The sequence below is a fragment of the Pelobates fuscus genome, chromosome 6, assembly GCF_036172605.1.
Source record: "Pelobates fuscus isolate aPelFus1 chromosome 6, aPelFus1.pri, whole genome shotgun sequence".
NCBI classification, from domain to species: Eukaryota; Metazoa; Chordata; class Amphibia; order Anura; family Pelobatidae; genus Pelobates; species Pelobates fuscus.
In genome coordinates this window covers 101,238,075-101,256,184 of record NC_086322.1, presented here as the reverse complement: position 1 = coordinate 101,256,184, position 18,110 = coordinate 101,238,075, and the positions used below count along the sequence as shown (strand labels likewise).

Sequence of the window (18,110 nt, the reverse complement as noted above, 5' to 3'; positions counted from 1 at the left end):
TAAAAAGCCTACAGGCACAGGCTATAGACACCAGAACCACTACATTGAGCTGTAGTACTTCTGGTGACTATAGTGGCCCTTTAATGTGAGGTTAATTAGAGATTAGTGTCACTAATAATATATTGGATTGCCTACTTACCACCAGATGAGGACAAGAGGATGATGATGGGCTCAGGCTGCAGTTTGCCTTCACAGGTCTGGTGTAGAAGAGGCTCTCTGTAGACTGTTTGTAACAGTGCTCACAACAATTAATGAACGGAAGCAGCTCCATTTTTGGGGCCCCTTACACATCTCAAGGTCTGGGCCCCCAGGGCCTGATTGTGAGTATGCCTACAAGGCCCACCTATAAATCCACCTACATGGCCCACCCATGAGTTCTCTCACAGGGAGTGGAGTGTATGTGTGTAGGGGATGTGTTATGTGTTATTGCAGAGGATGTTATGTGTGTGTGTTCTTATGGAATGTAGTGTATAGGGATACCACTTTGTGAAAGGGATGTAGTGTGTGTATAGGGGATGCAGAGTGTGTTTGTGTGTAAGGAATGCATTGTATGTTTTTTGGGTGTGTGTAAGGGATGCAAGGTGTGTTTCTGTGTATGTAATTTAATGCAGTGTGTGTCTGTAAGGGGTGCATTGAGTGTGTGTAAGAGATTCATTTTGTTTCTGTGTGTGTAAGAGAATCAATGTGTGTGTGCGCGTGTAAGGGATGCATTGTATGTTTCTGTGTCTTTGTAGGGATGCATTGTATGCTTCTGTGTATGTGTAAAGATGCATTGTGTATTTGTATAGTGTAAGCTAGAGGGTTTGTGGGGTAGGATAGGAACTGAGAGGGGAGCAGCTCTTTATTTTAATTTTTTATATAGTGCTCTCCCCTCCTGTCAATTGGTGATCTCCCCTTCCCTCCTGTCCCTCAGTGTTCTCCCATCTTGTCCCTTAGTGCTCTCTCCTCCCCTCCTGTCCCTTAGTGCTGTCCCTTGGCCCCCTGTCCCTCTCCAGTTCCCCCTTGGTGGTCCTCTCACTCCCCACTCTCCCCTCTTAGTGGTGTTCTCACTCCCTCCTTAGTGGTCCTTCCTCTCTCCCTCGCTTAGTGGTCCTCCCTCTTCCCGGACCTCTTAGTGGACCTCCCTCTCCCCCCTCGAGTGGTCCTCTCCAGCCCCCTCTCCCACCCTTAGTGGTCCCCCCCCCCTTAGTGATCTTCCCTCTCCACAACCCCTTATTGAGCCTCCTCCCCCCCCCGCAAAGTGGTCCTTCCCCTCCTCCCCCCTTAGTGGTCCTCCCTCTCCCCTTTAGTGGTCCTTCCCCTCCTTCCCCACCACCCTTAGTGCTCCTCTCCAGCCCCCTCTCCCCCGTTAGTGGTCCTTCCTCCCCCCCCATTAGTTGTCCTCCCTCCTCCTCCTCTAGTGGTCCTTTCCAGTCCCCCGCCCCTTTAGTGGTCCTTCCTCCTCCCCCCACCCTCTAGTGGCCCTCTCCGGTCTCCCCCCCCCCCTTAGTGGTCCTTCCCCTCCTCCTTCCCTGTTTAGCCTCCTAACTATGTAGTGTGGCCGGTGGCGCGGACCGCGGGACAGGAACTTCTGTTTCCTGTACCCGGCCGCCGGCAGACTGAAGGTAAGCGCTCACTCACTGCTGTGCGCTTCCCTCCTGCCGGTCACCTAAATTTAGCGCACCCCAGGCCAGTGCACCCTAGGCGACTGCCTAAGTCGCCTATAAGACACGCCGGCCCTGTTAATACACATTGATAGAGACGTTTTGAAAGAGAAACATTTATATATTAAATGGACACTACAAGCATCATAAGCACTATAGATATGCAAGAGGCTGGTTCCTCTGGTTTCTATCAGTTGCGAAATGATCTGACCAAAAACAAATAAAACAAAAAGGTGATTTTCGTAATGAAAAGTGTATCCCCTCTGCAACAATGAATTAGTTCCCTCCTCAATATTCATATAAAATGTTTTTTGGTTTTTTTTAAGGATAGTTTTGCAGGATTCAGATGTAGTGAAATGTTGTTAACCCTTTTGCCGAACAAACAAAGGCTTTCTATCCTTGGTTTATTATTTGTGGTCACTATAGGACATGCAGAGATATGAAAGCGGGGTTACAATGTTTAACTCTAAGTCTAAGCCTAACAAATTCCTATAAGATCATCCTAAAAAAAATTAATTTAAATAATTTACAGAAATATCAATTTAGGAGTATGGAAGCAGACCTCTGCTGTTCAGGAATGCATATTACTAGGAATAAACGGGTTAATTATACGTGTGCAGCTGTTTAGTTTTAATATATTTACTTTCTTTCTGTTTTTTGTTTAGGTGAATCCAAACTTTTTTCGTGTGCTAAGAAATCTTCAGGCCCTTATAATGGTGGATATGCAGCTGGGCCCTAAACTTGTTGAGCTAGTTTGTTCACAATTAGGAGGCACCGGAATCCAGATGCTGTTATTAATTAATGTACAACTGTCAAAAGTACATAATACAACATTTAGTGGATTATCAGACACAAATCTGACATATTTGGACATCTCTAAAAACAGCATGTCCCAGATAGATAAAGACGCATTTGTCCACCTCCCTCATTTAGAGATTTTAAATTTGGAAAGTAACCAAGTTACGGTTTTAAATCAATACACTTTTCATGGTTTGTCGGGATTGAAGACTTTGAATTTAAAAAACACTTTGAAAGAATCAAAAATTGATGACCTGTCCTTTCAGTGGTTAAAGAACCTTGAATACCTCAATATAGAAGGCAACAAAAATTTGATCTTTACAGAAAATACTTTTACGGGGCTCACAAGTCTGAAGAATTTGAGCATGGTAAGGTGCTCCATAAATTTGGAGATTGTTACAAATAAAACATTTATATCCCTTTCAAAGTCTCCTTTGCTGGAATTAAATATCTCGGATGCTGGGATTGCAAAATTAGAATATGGAGCATTTTCTGGTCTAAGACATCTTCAAGTCCTTGATTTGGGTTTTAACAGAATCGACCAGGAACTTACTGGAGATGAATTTTTAGGTCTCTTCCAAATCATACTGATATACTTATCTTACAACAATCACATAACACTGACACGTAATTCCTTTAGTTCAATTCCAAGTCTTAAGAAGTTAAACCTCAGAAAAACTAAACTTACATTTAGAGATCTCAAACCATCTCCTTTTAAAGGCCTACAAAATCTAACCCAATTGGATCTGGGCAACAACAATATTGCAAACATAGAGGAAAACCAATTCAAAGATCTTTCCAGTCTCAGAATTCTCAATCTACAGCACAACAACCTGGCTCGATTATGGAAAAACGCTAACCCAGGAGGCCCAGTTTTGTTTCTAAAAGGATTACATAATTTAGAAATACTCGACCTGTTATCTAATGGCTTTGATGAAATACCTCCATCAGCTTTTCAAGGACTGTCAAACTTAAGGATATTGAACTTGGGAGAAAACAATGTATATATTCTTCCCAAATCTTTATTTGATGATCAAATATCTATTTATCAGTTAGATTTGCATAAAAATCTCATAACATCAGTTGAAAGACAAATGTATGAAATAGTTTTCAGTAGCATTAAAATATTAGACATGAGTGGAAATCCTTTTGATTGTACTTGTGAAAGCATAGCTTGGTTTGTAAATTGGATTAATACAACTAATGCTACTATACCAGGCTTGGAAACTCAATATATATGTAATACACCACGCAAATATCATGGAATTTCTGTTGAACTCTTTGACAACTCGCCCTGTAAGGATACAGGACCTTTAAAAATGTGTTTTATATTCACATTCACGTTGACAGTCTCTTTTATACTTATAGTTTTTGTGATAAATTTCCAAGGGTGGAGAATACAATTTTATTGGAATGTTTCCATGAATAGAATTCTTGGCTTTAAAGAAATTGATCGAAAAAGAGAGAACTTTCGTTATGATGCTTATATAATTCATGCCAAAAAGGATATGCCATGGGTTGACAACAATTTGATACCACTTGAAGAGGACAAAGTCTTTCCCTTTCAGTTCTGCTTTGAGGAAAGAGATTTTGAAGGTGGAAAATCACAACTTACAGAGATTGTCAACAGTATAAGAAAAAGTAGAAAAATCATATTTGTGATAACGGAGTACTTCCTGGATGATCCTTGGTGCAGGAGGTAAGCTTCATTTATAGTTTATTTTTTTTCAAATATATCTTAATTGGAGAACCACTAGTTTCATACAACATTACCTCACTGAAAAATACAGGTTGTGTTTCAGACACAATGCTTTTAGTTTTAATATTCCATCTTAACGGGTTAATTGGGAGATCTAAGCAAAGAGAAACATAACCAGATATATTGCTTGCTATAAAAGGTAAATTAAGGTAAGTAAATTGACAAGATATACTATCTTGTAATGGGTGAATTTCCATAGGCAACTTTCTAAAGAGCCTCAAAATTGTAATTAAAACAGTGCAAAGACTTGTGAGAGAGGTTGAGGTATTACTTAGCGGAACACCACCTTTCAAGTACATTTCTCGTTGGACCTAAATGTAAATCCATACCTGTCTTTTATGTGAGAAACACATGGAGCAGGGGGTTATTGCTTGTTAGCCATATCAATGTAACTTGGTTATCTCGTGCACCCAATCATGATCCCAGTGTTTAAATGCATGCCTCTAAAAGGAACGCTGTAGTCACCCAGACCACTTCATCTCAATTAAGTGCTCTGGGTGCAGTGTCTCTATCCCCTTAACCCTGCAATGTAAAACATTACAGCTTTTAAGATGCTGCAATTTTTACTTTACAGAGATAAGTCCTCCTCAGTATGACAGCCACTAGAGCAAGCATGTCAAACATGCGTCCCCCACAATGAGTATCTGTGCGGCCCCTAGGGCCAGACTGGCTTACCGGAATACCGAGTGTAGTGTATTAGAGTGGCGGGAGAGGGACAATGCATTAAATTGGGGGAAGGGACGTGGGGCAGTGTATTAGAGTGGGGGGGGCAGTGTATTAAAGTGGGAGAGCGGGGCTGCAAAAGGCTGTGAATTAAAATGGGGGGGATAGTAAGAAACTTGAAGTGAAACTATTAAGTAAATTATATACATGTACCCAGGATTACATATTGTTTGCATGAGAATAATACAAGTAATTTTAGTTTGTGTTGGTCTAGGTCAAACTTTTTTTTTTGCAGCCCACATAGAGGCTCTTCCATTGCACAGACCATAAAAAAATAATTGAATCAATACTTTCCTAGTCTAAGATTCCATGCACGTGCACATGCAGTACTTGATGCGCATGCACATTAGGACCCTAATGCTCCTCTATTAGGGACATTGGATTGGACCATCGCAGAGGGGGTCATGCCTCCTTATTGATGCCACATGAGGTGAAGGGGTAAGCAGCAATGAGGGAGCAGTGAGAGAGTGCAGGAAAAAGGTAAGTAAAATAGTTTTTTAATTTTATTGCAAATGGGGGGGGGGAGGGGCACCGGTGCAGAACTAGAACAAAGACATTATAGCATTCAGAATACAGGTTTATATCGCTAACGCTATAATGTTCCTTTAAAGGAAAGTCACTATACTATGCTTACATTTCACATCCCAAGAGCAATTTATCAATACACCTACTCTCTTGTTTTTGCTTACCATAGCTTTAAACAATAACGCACATACTGAAATATGAGAAAGGATTCTACATTTAAATATCAGATATATATTATTTAACCACTGAACACAAGAGGTGCTGAGTAAAGCATTGTGTTGTAAGAAAAACACAAGCATTGCCAAAACATTCATTACTGTTCATATTTAGTGGAGCCATGTAGATCATAGGAAATATGATTTACAGCACATTGAATAAACCTAGCTCATCTAGTATTGTAGAGCAACATATTCAAGTTACTTAAATGACTCAGTGGAGCCCATGCAACATGAATTTAATGAAATTGTTGGAATCTCTGGATAAGACTTTGATGGGTCATCTGAGCTTAAAAGTAAAACTTGGTCACTTGGTAGCCCTGTAGGAAAGCATTGATTTAATCAGTGACTGAACTAACGTACAGAGGGCCCTAATGCATGAATTGTTTTGTGCCCCCTTATTGCAAGGGTGGATAAAAGGTAGATCCCTATCTGTCATACTTCTCCCACAATGCTTTGACAGCTGGGAATCTACCATTTTCCCACACTTGCGGATTGTATTTAGCACTGAGCAGTGTTTGTATATTTGAATGTAAGCATGTTTTTATATGCAGTATGTAGTGTGTGAATGTAGGGATGTGTTATATGTAGTGTTGCCATTTGAATGCAAGCATGCATTTATTTGTAGTCTTGGTTTTTGAATGCAGGGGTGTTTTTATATATTATTTTTTTGTTTGCATGCCTTTTACTGTGTGTTCTGCATTGTGGGTTGGTTTCCATGCCAGCTCATTTTGACTTTTTTTCTGACCTCCAGAACAGATTAATTGGTTTTCAGTGCATTCCGATGGGAAACTGCGTTTCGGTTTACAAATTTTTCTCAATAAGAGAAGGCATTTAATTCATAAACCGAGGTACCACTGTACATTACAAGATGATCAGACATTTATACTCAAATATGTCTAACATACATATTAAGCCTCTCCAATGTAGTATATGAAAATTAGCATTTTTTAAATTAATATGCATTTATATTGTGACAAACCCCTGGAATTTCCCTTGTCCCAATTATTTTCCCTGCATTCGGTAGATTGCCTACCCCACTCTCTGGTTGAACAGGATAGCCGGGGATAACCCTCGACTTCTGCACTGGAGCCTGGCCCTTCAACCCTACAATTTTATCATGCAATACAGGTCAGGCAAACAGAATGGCAATGCAGATGGATTATCCCGGCAAAACAAATTGGAGCCTTAATTTATCCTCCTGGATATCCCAAGCCAACCTGTTGGGGTCTAGGCGGGTATGCCGTACCATGGAACTGGGGGGATCAATGGGACAAACCCCTGTAATTTGTCCCAGTTATTTTCCCTGCATTCGTTAGATTGGCCTACAAAACACCGACCACCCCCCTGGCTCATTTAACTTCAAAGAAAAACACAAAGTTAAGTGCTCTCTCTTTGTGGCCACCGTTCGTATAACCGAACAACACGTGCACTGGAAAACGGCAAGCATCTTGTCTCCCGAAAGCAGGCAGCGGTACTTGGTCGTTAAGTGTCTGGAACTCTAAAGCAAACACTTGACTCCTCGAACATCGGTGATTAGGTACGAGCGTTTGCTTCTTTTCCTGACAAGCCAGAAGAGCACTGCTCGGTAGGATTGTTCGCACGACCAAGGGGAACAATCGCTACTCATGAGCCAGGGGAACCATTCGACTTTTGATTCATTTTGGAACTCCCGAAGGTGACCGACCGCTACCACTATTTCTTTGGAACTAATTTGGGCAGGTGCCACATGTGCGGTCGGTCAAAACTTTACCCCAGTGGTGATTCGGTAGTGTTTGTGGGATCTGAGCTCTATTTGGATATGTTGGGCGCTCAGATCCAGGCTACATGGGGATATAATACTTGTGGGGGTTCCTATGTATGTTATATGTATTTTGGGGTGTTTTATATTTTGTATGTTTTATATTTTGTGCCTGGGAGATAATTAGGTTAAGCAAAGTAAATATATCCGAGGAATCCTGATAGGCAGAGCGGCATATCTTAAAAAGATTAACCATACCACATTGCTCACTCTCCTCAAAAGAGCTCAGGACCTTCATAGATCGAATCAAGCAAACCCCACAAAGGCACTCCAACAACAAATACAAAGCACACACGATGAAATCAACGACATACATCTCCGCAAGGCAACTGCAGCGTTAAAAAACTCAAAGCCACTTCCTACTCGATGGGCAACAAAGCTACGAAACTACTGGCGCTAAAACAAGTACAAACAAGAACACAATTCCTAAACACACATTCCGGACAAAAAGTAATGCAGCCCACGCAGATATGTAATGAACCCAACCACTCATTTCTCCCATCATTACACAAAGAATTACACACATACAGTCAACAATCCTACTACTAACTCAATATCACCAAAACACAAGCGATGTGCCTCAATGTACCAAGAGCCACTGAAGACATCCTAAAATCGGCCCACGAATACGACTGGAGAGTTGATCATCTAACGTTCCTAGGCATCAGGATAACCAACAAACCCACTGATCTCTTCACAGCGAACTATACAAAACTACTACGGGAAATTGAAAAACAGCTACACAGCTGGAAAAATCTATTCTTATCATGGGTCGGAAGGATAGCTGCTATCAAAATGGCAATACTTCCCAAAATCCTGTATCTTTTCCGGTCCCTGCAAATCAAGATCCCACAGAGCTACTTGATGAGCCTGCAAGCAATTCTCCTTCGTTTCAGCTGGAGTGGAAAGCACCCCAGGGTTCCCCAGGGTTCCTAAAGCCCTGCTCTTCAGACACATAAAACAAGGAGGAAAAGAGAGAAAACCAAAGGTACAAAATAATGTGAGGGATACAAAAATGATGTGAATCACCAAAAGTGATAATATATAAATAAATATAATACCAGCTGAAGATATGTAGAAATATAAAAACTCAAAATGGTATCTGCAAAAATATATATAAACAGCACATAGGGTAATATTGTTAAAGACCACTGAGCAGTATGTGTGGTAGAAAACTGGATGATATGAGAGACAAATCTTCTAATACACTCCAAACAGAGAAGAGAAAATAGATAGTGCAGATTGTATAAAAATAGCAATTTATTTGTATATATTGCACTTACAGTGTATCAAAGTAAAAACAGCATGTCTCCACACTGGGTGGTATAGGTAAGCAGCAACTGGACCAATCAGGATACAGGATATAAGATCAGGAACAGCAGTAGCAGCACCAAACAAATTGCAAACAAAAGTTCGGTTTAAAAACGAAAATAAAACAATTCCAACGCGTTTCGTCCTTCTCTGGACTTCCTCAGGGATGTGTAGCTGTGGTAGGAGTAGGAGTCTTCTTAAATATCCGTCTGATAATTCTCCAAATGACCGCCGGTGTTGGCGTGCGTTCCACTGTGGAACGCATGTTACTTCCGCATGACGTCACTTCCGGTTTGACGAATACATTGAAAAAACTATTTCTTTTGAAAATGACAGCTTAGATAGCAGCAATAGTATTGACATAAAGGCATGGAACAAATATAGGTCATATTTATCTGTCAAAAGGACCTTATATATAACAGAGTTATACAATAAACAGAATAGATTGGACATTGGGCATATTTGCAATGATGTGTATCTATATATTCAGTATCATGTAATACAATATAGTGCTATCTGTAAGTAGATTCAAACGAATTCTTGTAAGAATTGGTATATAAAAAAAATTTAAATATGAAAATTTAGATATGGTAGAAAAATTATATCTTTAAAGATACAATTGATATTTAGAGGTATATTTAAAGGTATATGTGTTGCATATTACAAGTATGAAAGCCCATCAAGTTTATTAGAAGGTGGGGATTTTTTTAAAAGCAAAGAAGAATTTGAAAAATTGAATATGAAGAAATATTTGAATATGAAGTAAATTATGAAAAGAGAATCTGTTTAATATTTAAAGATATATACAGATGATACAAATCACTTCAAAATTGCTCAAAGTCTTACAATTTAAAACAAATGTAATAAAGCCTCAACCAATAAATAGGAAGTATTTCTGAAATGAGAAACCACAATTAATCATCCAATATAGACAATATACACATATGAAGAACGAGGGTAATGAGGGTACGTAAGAGAGAGAAAAGAGAGATATTTTAAAAAATTTTAGAAAATATGTAAATAATATATTATTCTTAGATTAATCCTGTTAGATCTATTTCTTGGTTTAAACCAAATTTTAAAGTTTTCAGATTGAAGATCCATTGAGCCTCCTTAGTATTTAATAAAGTTTCAATATTGCCTCCTCTCCAATGTTTTTCTACTTTATCTATCCCAATAACTAGCAGTGTGTTCCATTGGAACTGGGGACACTGAACACAATGTCTAGATACACTATGTTCTAATTTTTTATTTCTTATATTTTTAAAATGTTCCAATAGCCTCACATGTAATTTTCTGATCGTCCGACCAATATATTGCACTCCGCAACCGCATTGTAGTAAATAGACTACATGTGTAGTGGAGCATTGGATAAATGTATTAATTTGGTAAGTTTGTTGAGTATAAGTTCCCAAAAATGTATCTGTGTTCTTTTTTTGAAAAAAACATGTGGAGCATTTTCCACATTTGAAAAAACCTTTTAATATTTGATTAGAAAAAATTTGTGTAGGATTGGAGGAAATACTTCTTTTATCGTTAGGAAGAATACTGGGAGCTAATTTATTTTTTAGATTGTCTGCTTTTTTGTAGATTATAGTCGGATTATTTGGCAAAATGTTATTAAGACAAATATCTTTCTTTAAAATGTGCCAGTGCCGATTGATAATATTTTTAATCTCCCGGGCTTGAGAGTGATATCTAGTGATAAAAGCAAAATTAAATTTATTTTGCTCTTCGTTCCTTTTGTTTTTATTTTTGTTTGATGCAAGTAGTTGATTGCGGTCGCTGTTAATTAAAGAAGATTCTGCTTCTTCAATAGTTTTTAAATCATGGGCAAAAATCCTCTTCACGCAAACCTTTTTCACGAAACTACAATCATACATATAAACAACAGGAAGATTTTTTAGACAGGGAGCAGTTCTACTTGTCATTCTTGTCTACTTGTCACTTGTCACTTCTACTTGTCATTCCACACAGATAGATTTTCTGGACTTGACGGTTTATATAGAAAATAACATCTTGCATACAAAAACTTATTTCAAAAACACTGACTGTAACACTGCCATAGACCACACCAGTCTACATCATCCTATGTGGTTAAAGAATATCCCAAAAGGACTTTTAACACGATTAAGACGTAATTGTTCAGACATAGAAACCTTCAAAACTCAATCTAAAATTATTAAACAAAGATATATAGAAAAGGGGTATGATTCTAACAGACACTGTTCAGAGAGGTGTACTGTTTTCCCTCCTTGTAAATCTCACATTTGATGATGGACCACAGGTTCTCAATGGGGTTCAGATCAGGTGAACAAGGAGGCCATGTCATTAGATTTTTATACCCTTTTATACCCTTTCTTGCCAGCCACGCTGTGGAGTACTTGGACGCGTGTGATGGAGCATCGTCCTGCATGAAAATCATGTTTTTCTTGAAGGATGCAGACTTCTTCCTGTACCACTGCTTGAAGAAGGTGTCTTCCAGAAACTGGCAGTAGGACTGGGAGTTGAGCTTGACTCCATCCTCAACCCGAAAAGGCCCCACAAGCTCATCTTTGATGATACCAGCCCAAACCAGTACTCCACCTCCACCTTGCTGGCGTCTGAGTCGGACTGGAGCTCTCTGCCCTTTAGCAATCCAGCCACGGGCCCATCCATCTGGCCCATCAAGACTCACTCTCATTTCATCAGTCCATAAAACCTTAGAAAAATCAGTCTTGAGATATTTCTCGGCCCAGTCTTGACGTTTCAGCTTGTGTGTTTTGTTCAGTGGTGGTCGTCTTTCAGCCTTTCTTACCTTGGCCATGTCTCTGAGTATTGCACACCTTGTGCTTTTGGGCACTCCAGTGATGTTGCAGCTCTGAAATAAGGCCAAACTGGTGGCAAGTGGCATCTTGGCAGCTGCACGCTTGACTCAGTTCATGGGCAGTTATTTTGCGCCTTGGTTTTTCCACACGCTTCTTGCGACCCTGTTGACTATTTTGAATGAAACGCTTGATTGTTCGATGATCACGCTTCAGAAGCTTTGCAATTTTAATGGTGCTGCATCCCTCTGCAAGATATCTCACTATTTTTGACTTTTCTGAGCCTGTAAAGTCCTTCTTTTGACCCATTTTGCCAAAGGAAAGGAAGTTGCCTAATAATTATGCACACCTGATATAGGGTGTTGATGTCATTAGACCACACCCCTTCTCATTACAGAGATGCACATCACCTAATATGCTTAATTGGTAGTAGGCTTTCGAGCCTATACAGCTTGGAGTAAGACAACATGCATAAAGAGGATGATGTGGTCAAAATACTAATTTGCCTAATAATTCTGCACTCCCTGTATAGGTGGTACATGGTACCCTCCCGATTGCACTCCATATACCCCGAGACTACGGACATATGCTGGCGTTGCAATTCCCACAGAGGCACAATGTTACATGTGTGGTGGACCTGCAAGAAACTATAGAATGTACCCTGCCTCACAAACCAAAAACAATACTCTTACGGTCACTCCCTGATGCCCACCCCCAAACCAGCAAAAAAAATGATATATCTTATATTGAGCACAGTCTCCACTCTAATAGCTAGAAACTGGAAGACCTCTGCTCTTCCCTCAATCCAAGAAATTACAACTTTGTTGTCGACAACAGTGGACTATGAACTCCGCATGTGGAACCAACTGAAAATTGGGAAACTGAGCCCATCAATTGCCGAGATGTGGCGTACCTACTTTTCAAAGCAGAAGCCACTTTCACAACCTCCTTAGCCTAATGCGAAATGAGGCTACCATAAGTCAGGACTCACGCAACATCTGCCACAAAGAACAGGCGAGCCTGCTTGCCACTCATACGTTACACCAACGCACCACACGACTTCACATGACCCTAGGCAAGATTCCCTACCCTCAGATTCTTATTGTTACCTTTGTCTAACCATGTCTAATAACTCAAATGAACTACCTGAAGTCAATCCCGGCATAAGTCTCTTGTCTGACCTGATCAGAACCATGACATGGGGTCTCTATTACACAGTAAGGGTCACACTGGTGGATCCTGAGTGACTAGGGAATATTTAATTTCTGTAACACTTTTTTTTTTTTTTTTTTAACAACTGTTATGGATGTTATGTTTGGTTTACATGCAACTTACTCTATGGTACAAAGCCAAGGATGTTGTCTATTGCAAGAAGGTCAGCCAGTTGCATTTGCGTCCAGAGCACTCTCTTCAGCTGAGCAAAATTATACTCAAATTGAAAAGGAATGTTTAAGAATTGTTTTTGCCGGTCAGCGTTTCCATCATTATCTCTATGGCCGGAATGCAATCATAGCTGAAACTGATCACAAACCGCTAATAGCCATATTCAAGAAGCCGCTTTTATTTGCTCCAAAGCATTGCAGAGCATGATGCTTACATTGCAGAATTACAATGTCAATGTTGTGTACAAGCCAGGATGTGAAATGTACATCAGTGACACCCTAAGCAGAGCTACAACGGAACACTTGGCACCTGGAGGTGAGCATGAGCATCTTGCAGTTTGCTTGCTGCAGCAGGAACAGAATTTCTTTGCCGAAGTTAATCAAGCAGACTATCGTAATGTCACATGAGATACCTACATGTCCTTGGCAGATTGTCAGCATGGACTTATTCAACTATGCTGGAAAAGAGTACCTGCTCTTAGTCGATCATTACTCCACACCTCTGGGAAATTGAACTGCTCCCTGACCTGTCCACTGAAACTACAATTAAGAGATGCAAGGCGCAATTTGCACATCATGGTCAACCAACTAAAGTGATTTCTGATAATGGTCCTCAGTTTGCAAGCTTACAGTTTAGGAAATTTGCTACTGAATGGGAGTTTGCGCATGTGACATCTTCACCACATCATCCACAAGCTAATGGCAAAGCTGAATCTGCTATGAAAATAGTGAAGAATTTGTGCAAAAAAGCTAAGTGATGGTAAAGACCCATGGAAAGCCATCTTACATTGGAGAAACACTCCAACCGAGGGTATGGATAGTAGTCCGGCACAGAGACTGCTGTCAAGGAGATTAAAGACCTCCTTACCAGTAGCCAACAAGCTACTTAAACCCTCTGTGATACAAGGTGTACCAGAAAAGTTACGACTTAAGAGACACGTGTTCAAGGCAAGATATGACTCATCTGCTAGGGATTTACCTGAACTGAATATTGGGGAACAAATCCGTATGAAACCGCTTCCTGGAGATTGAACAGGTCGCTGGAGAATGACAACCTGTCTGCAAAAGGTTGCACCATCCACTATCTTGTGGATATCGAAGGAACTCTCTACTGACGCAATCGTGTGGATCTGCGAGTGGCCGAGAAGCTCGATTCTCAATATCCAGTTGACAAGCCAGACACACCTGGAGATTCCAAGGACACACTCACATGTCGGCTGTAAAGAGTGTACAGAATCCCACACAATGTCACCCCTATCACAAACTGTCAATCCCCCAGACATAGTCATCCCCTCCCACACACTGTCACTGGCACCCCTTCCAACAGCGCTACCCTCTCGCACACACTGTATATATATATGCACACACATTAAAAGCCCAATCGAAACTTTCATATTTGTTTCCATCACCCAGTGCACACTATCACGTATGTATACAAGACTGCCAGGCTATGCAACCATGCCCTCTAATTGTGTATAAACAATTATCATAATTGCAAATTCAATTTGTTTATTGCAAATTCATTTTGTTTGCAAGATATGCTAGAACTACTGTCATAGAGCTCACAATGCAGTGGCACAGAGAGCTCTGAAATTGCAAGCCTCTGAACAATGAATACAGAGACTAGCTTTCTGTAGCCAGCTCTGTAATCCCACCCTTTATTAAAACTACAGCTCCATACACACACACACACACACACACACAATCCACACCCTATTTTTTTCACTTTGGGTGCCGGGCCTCATGTTTAAATTTTGCTTAAGGCTTCACAAAGTCTAGAGCCGCCACTGGGTGTAATATGCAGTGTGTATAACTGTATTATAGAGTTCCACGGTAATGTGCAATGCACAAGTGTATTATAGAGATTTGAAATAATGTGCTGTATATATGAGTGTATTATAGAGCTCCGCCAGTGGCACACTGAGGTGGCTCATCAGGTGACTCATGCATTTAGGTTCACCCAATAGGCATGTATCTTCAGAGGCATGGTCATGTGCTGCGGCCTTTTAACAGCACGATCAGGCCCCATTAATAATGGCAGCTTTGGGAAGAAGTGAGAGGCAGTCCCTTCTCATCTAACATTATCGAGCTGCCTGGGCGAGACAGAGGAGAAGGGCAAGGCAAAGGTTGTGCAAATTGGGAGAGCCAGCTCCTAACTCTCAACAGCCTCAGCCAGCAGAAGCCACTCTCCTGCACCCAAAAGGAATGAAAGAGTGTGTACTTTACTCTTTACTGTACTCTAAAAATGTGTACTTTTTACTTTTATGTGTCATTTTGTGTCTGTGTATCTGTATGTTAGTCAGTGTGCATATCTTTATGCGTTTCAATGTTTGTATCTGTCTGTATATCTGTACATGTGTAATTGTTTGTATTTATGTATATGCGTGTCAGTGTGTGTATCTGACTGGATGTGTGTCAGTGATTGTATCATTGTGTCTGTGTATCTGCATGTGCGTACCTGTGTCTATCTGTCTGTGTGCCAGTGTCTATCCGTGTGTCTATATAGCTCGATATATGTATCTTTGTAGCTTCATGTGTCATTCACTCACACATACTTCATAGAAAAACATGATTATATGTAAACAGACAAAGAATGCTCGGCGTTAAATACAACCCTGCAAGGATGGGCAAATGGTAGATCTCCAGCTGCCAAAGCAGTGTGGGAGTTGTACAACAGATGAGGATCTATCTTCTAGCTATCTTTGCAATAGAGGGGGCCCAAACAAAATTCTTGCACCAGTGCCCTGTCTAAGTTAGTTCTACAACTGGGCTCCACAGTTTTATTCTGTACATATGATTGTGTTATAGAGCTCTGCAGGTTGTATGAATTTAACACAGAACATAAACGGCACATTGTTTTAGTTAGCCATAATTATTATTATTATTGCCATTTATATAGCGCCAACAGATTCCGTAGTGCTTTACAATATTATGAGTATAATCTAGCTGTGCCTCTCCCAAGATTGAGCTATTTGCCACCTTAACCCAACCTGAAACTTCCTCCCCCATACTAAACTGTTAAGGAATTGTTAAGTGTTGGTCGAATTGGAACAACCAACTTGAACAAAATTTTGTCACCTGAATGTTTTTAAAATTGCCGGACAAATCTTCGGGCTAACGTGCAAGTAGTGACTTATACACTGACAGGCTTACAGCAACCTCTTTACTCTTTACTATTTACTATAAGTGATCTACAGTCACTGTATACTTGTGGTACTAAGTGCCATTTGTAAAGCAGAGTGTAAGGTTTTTGTTTTTTTTTGTTTTAAATTAAGATTAGGAGTTTTTTTTTATTTTTTTTTAATTTATTTATACTCTATTATGCTGGATTTGCCTGTATACCATTTGCTGATTGTATAAAATGTTGCTTCACAGAATACTGCTAAACTATTCATATTTGTGTTTGTAAGGTTCAAGATTCAACATGCTTTTCAGCAAGTCATCGAACAAAGCCGTGACTCCATAATACTTATCTTCATTGATGACATTCCGGATTACAAACTGAATAACAGCATACAGCTTAGAAAAGGGATGTTTAAGTCTCGTTGCATCTTGAATTGGCCAGCTCAAAAAGAACGGGCCAGCGCATTCCGTGAAAAGCTAAAAATTGCCCTAGGATCAAGCAACCTTGTTAAATAATTCACATTTAGAGAAATGGTGGTTACTATGCCTTAACAGATTTTAGGTTTGTAAAAAATAAATGTATTTTAACAGAAAGCTATGTAAGGTATGGAACAATTACTGTAAATTGCCAGAAAGCTAGGAAAATGACTTATGCCCTCAGGAATTTAGTGAATTAGTTATCAATGTATTAGCCAAAATATACAGCTACCATCGTTTAACGTTCTACTTTTAAGTTTTTTACATTTGTATACTATATTTATTTGAGGTAGACTTTTACATTTGGTTTCAAATTAATTGCAATTTGTCTGAATTTTGGGAGATCAAAGGGCCATCCAAACTCCATAACTCTGGAATGCCATACGACATATTACGAAACAATATAAACAAACATTCGACTAACAGTTTAATTGGTGTCATCATTTGGAGTTCCATTAGTGGTGTCAAAAAAAAGACATGATTTATGGGAAAATAGATGACCGATGGTTAGAAGAGAACCACTAAATGTTTTGGTTTTTTTCGTTTTTCACAGATGAAGTGAGAAATGACTAACACATCTTCATTTATATATTTAGAAAGTATATAATCTATAAATATGGATTTTTTTGTGCTCTCCATTTTTCTCTACTGGTTACATTTTCTCACTTGATCTGTGAACCAAAATGTGGTACAGTGTTAAACAATATAAACAATCTCCAATAGGAGAAACTGTGCCCAATATTAAGCGATTCAGGTGACTAACATTAAAACAGCAGCTCTAAAGTTATAAGTGACGCTGGAATTATGCCTAAAACAAATTGGTTAAAGAATGTTTATGATTTGTTTATGATCAGTGCAATTTACAATAATGGAGAGTGTTTACGTTTAATTTAAGACGCACAAGGTTTTTCAGTAAAGTGAGAATTCAAGGTAAATTAAAAATTTAAGGTAAAATTAGCTGAATGGAAAAATTCTCTAAATCTGCTATATTTTCAGTTAAGCTTCTCTGGCTTTAGATTTGAAATTCACACTGAATTATCTCTTGAGTGAATAACCCTGACAATGTAACTATTGATGCTGAAAAGTTAAAAGCTGTATTTTTTTTATATTTTTTTTGGTTTTCTTAAATTAAACAAAAATGTTGTACACTTTTAAAGTATGGTGAGAGGAATGTATCTATGCCCTTCGAATAAGTTATGTCATCACATTCAGGGAAAAGTTGAATACTGAAGGAGATACAGATTGTGGTTTGTAATGCCACTTTATTGAATGTTTTAGTAATTTTAGACAAGTTTAATTGTGTTATACAAATAAACAATTGTTATGATTTTTTTAAGAAATCTGTGACTCCATAAATCGCCTTGCACTTACAGCTCCAGGACTGATACTCAGGCGATTGATCAGTGCATGTGAGACTGCTTTGAAAACTTTCCTTGTTTGTATAGTTTGCATTATCATGTTGAATTATTATGTTATACTTGTATTTCTTCAGTTAAAAAACGATTCACATCTTGAAAACTCCACCGTAATTGATTTTTTTTTTTTATGT

General features: G+C 39.3%; 1 protein-coding gene across 1 annotated transcript in view; it reads left to right on the top strand.

Annotated features, from left to right (window-relative positions):
• The window catches only part of TLR3 (toll like receptor 3), a 48,604-nt gene extending 30,741 nt beyond the window's left edge, over positions 1-17,863 (top strand). Inside the window, exons 4-5 of the mRNA XM_063458095.1 lie at positions 2,309-4,140; positions 16,372-17,863. Of these exons, the coding sequence (XP_063314165.1) occupies positions 2,309-4,140; positions 16,372-16,600 (2,061 nt within the window). The 3' untranslated portion in view covers positions 16,601-17,863. The remainder of the gene's footprint in view (positions 1-2,308; positions 4,141-16,371) is intronic.
• The last annotated feature ends 247 nt before the right edge of the window (positions 17,864-18,110 follow it).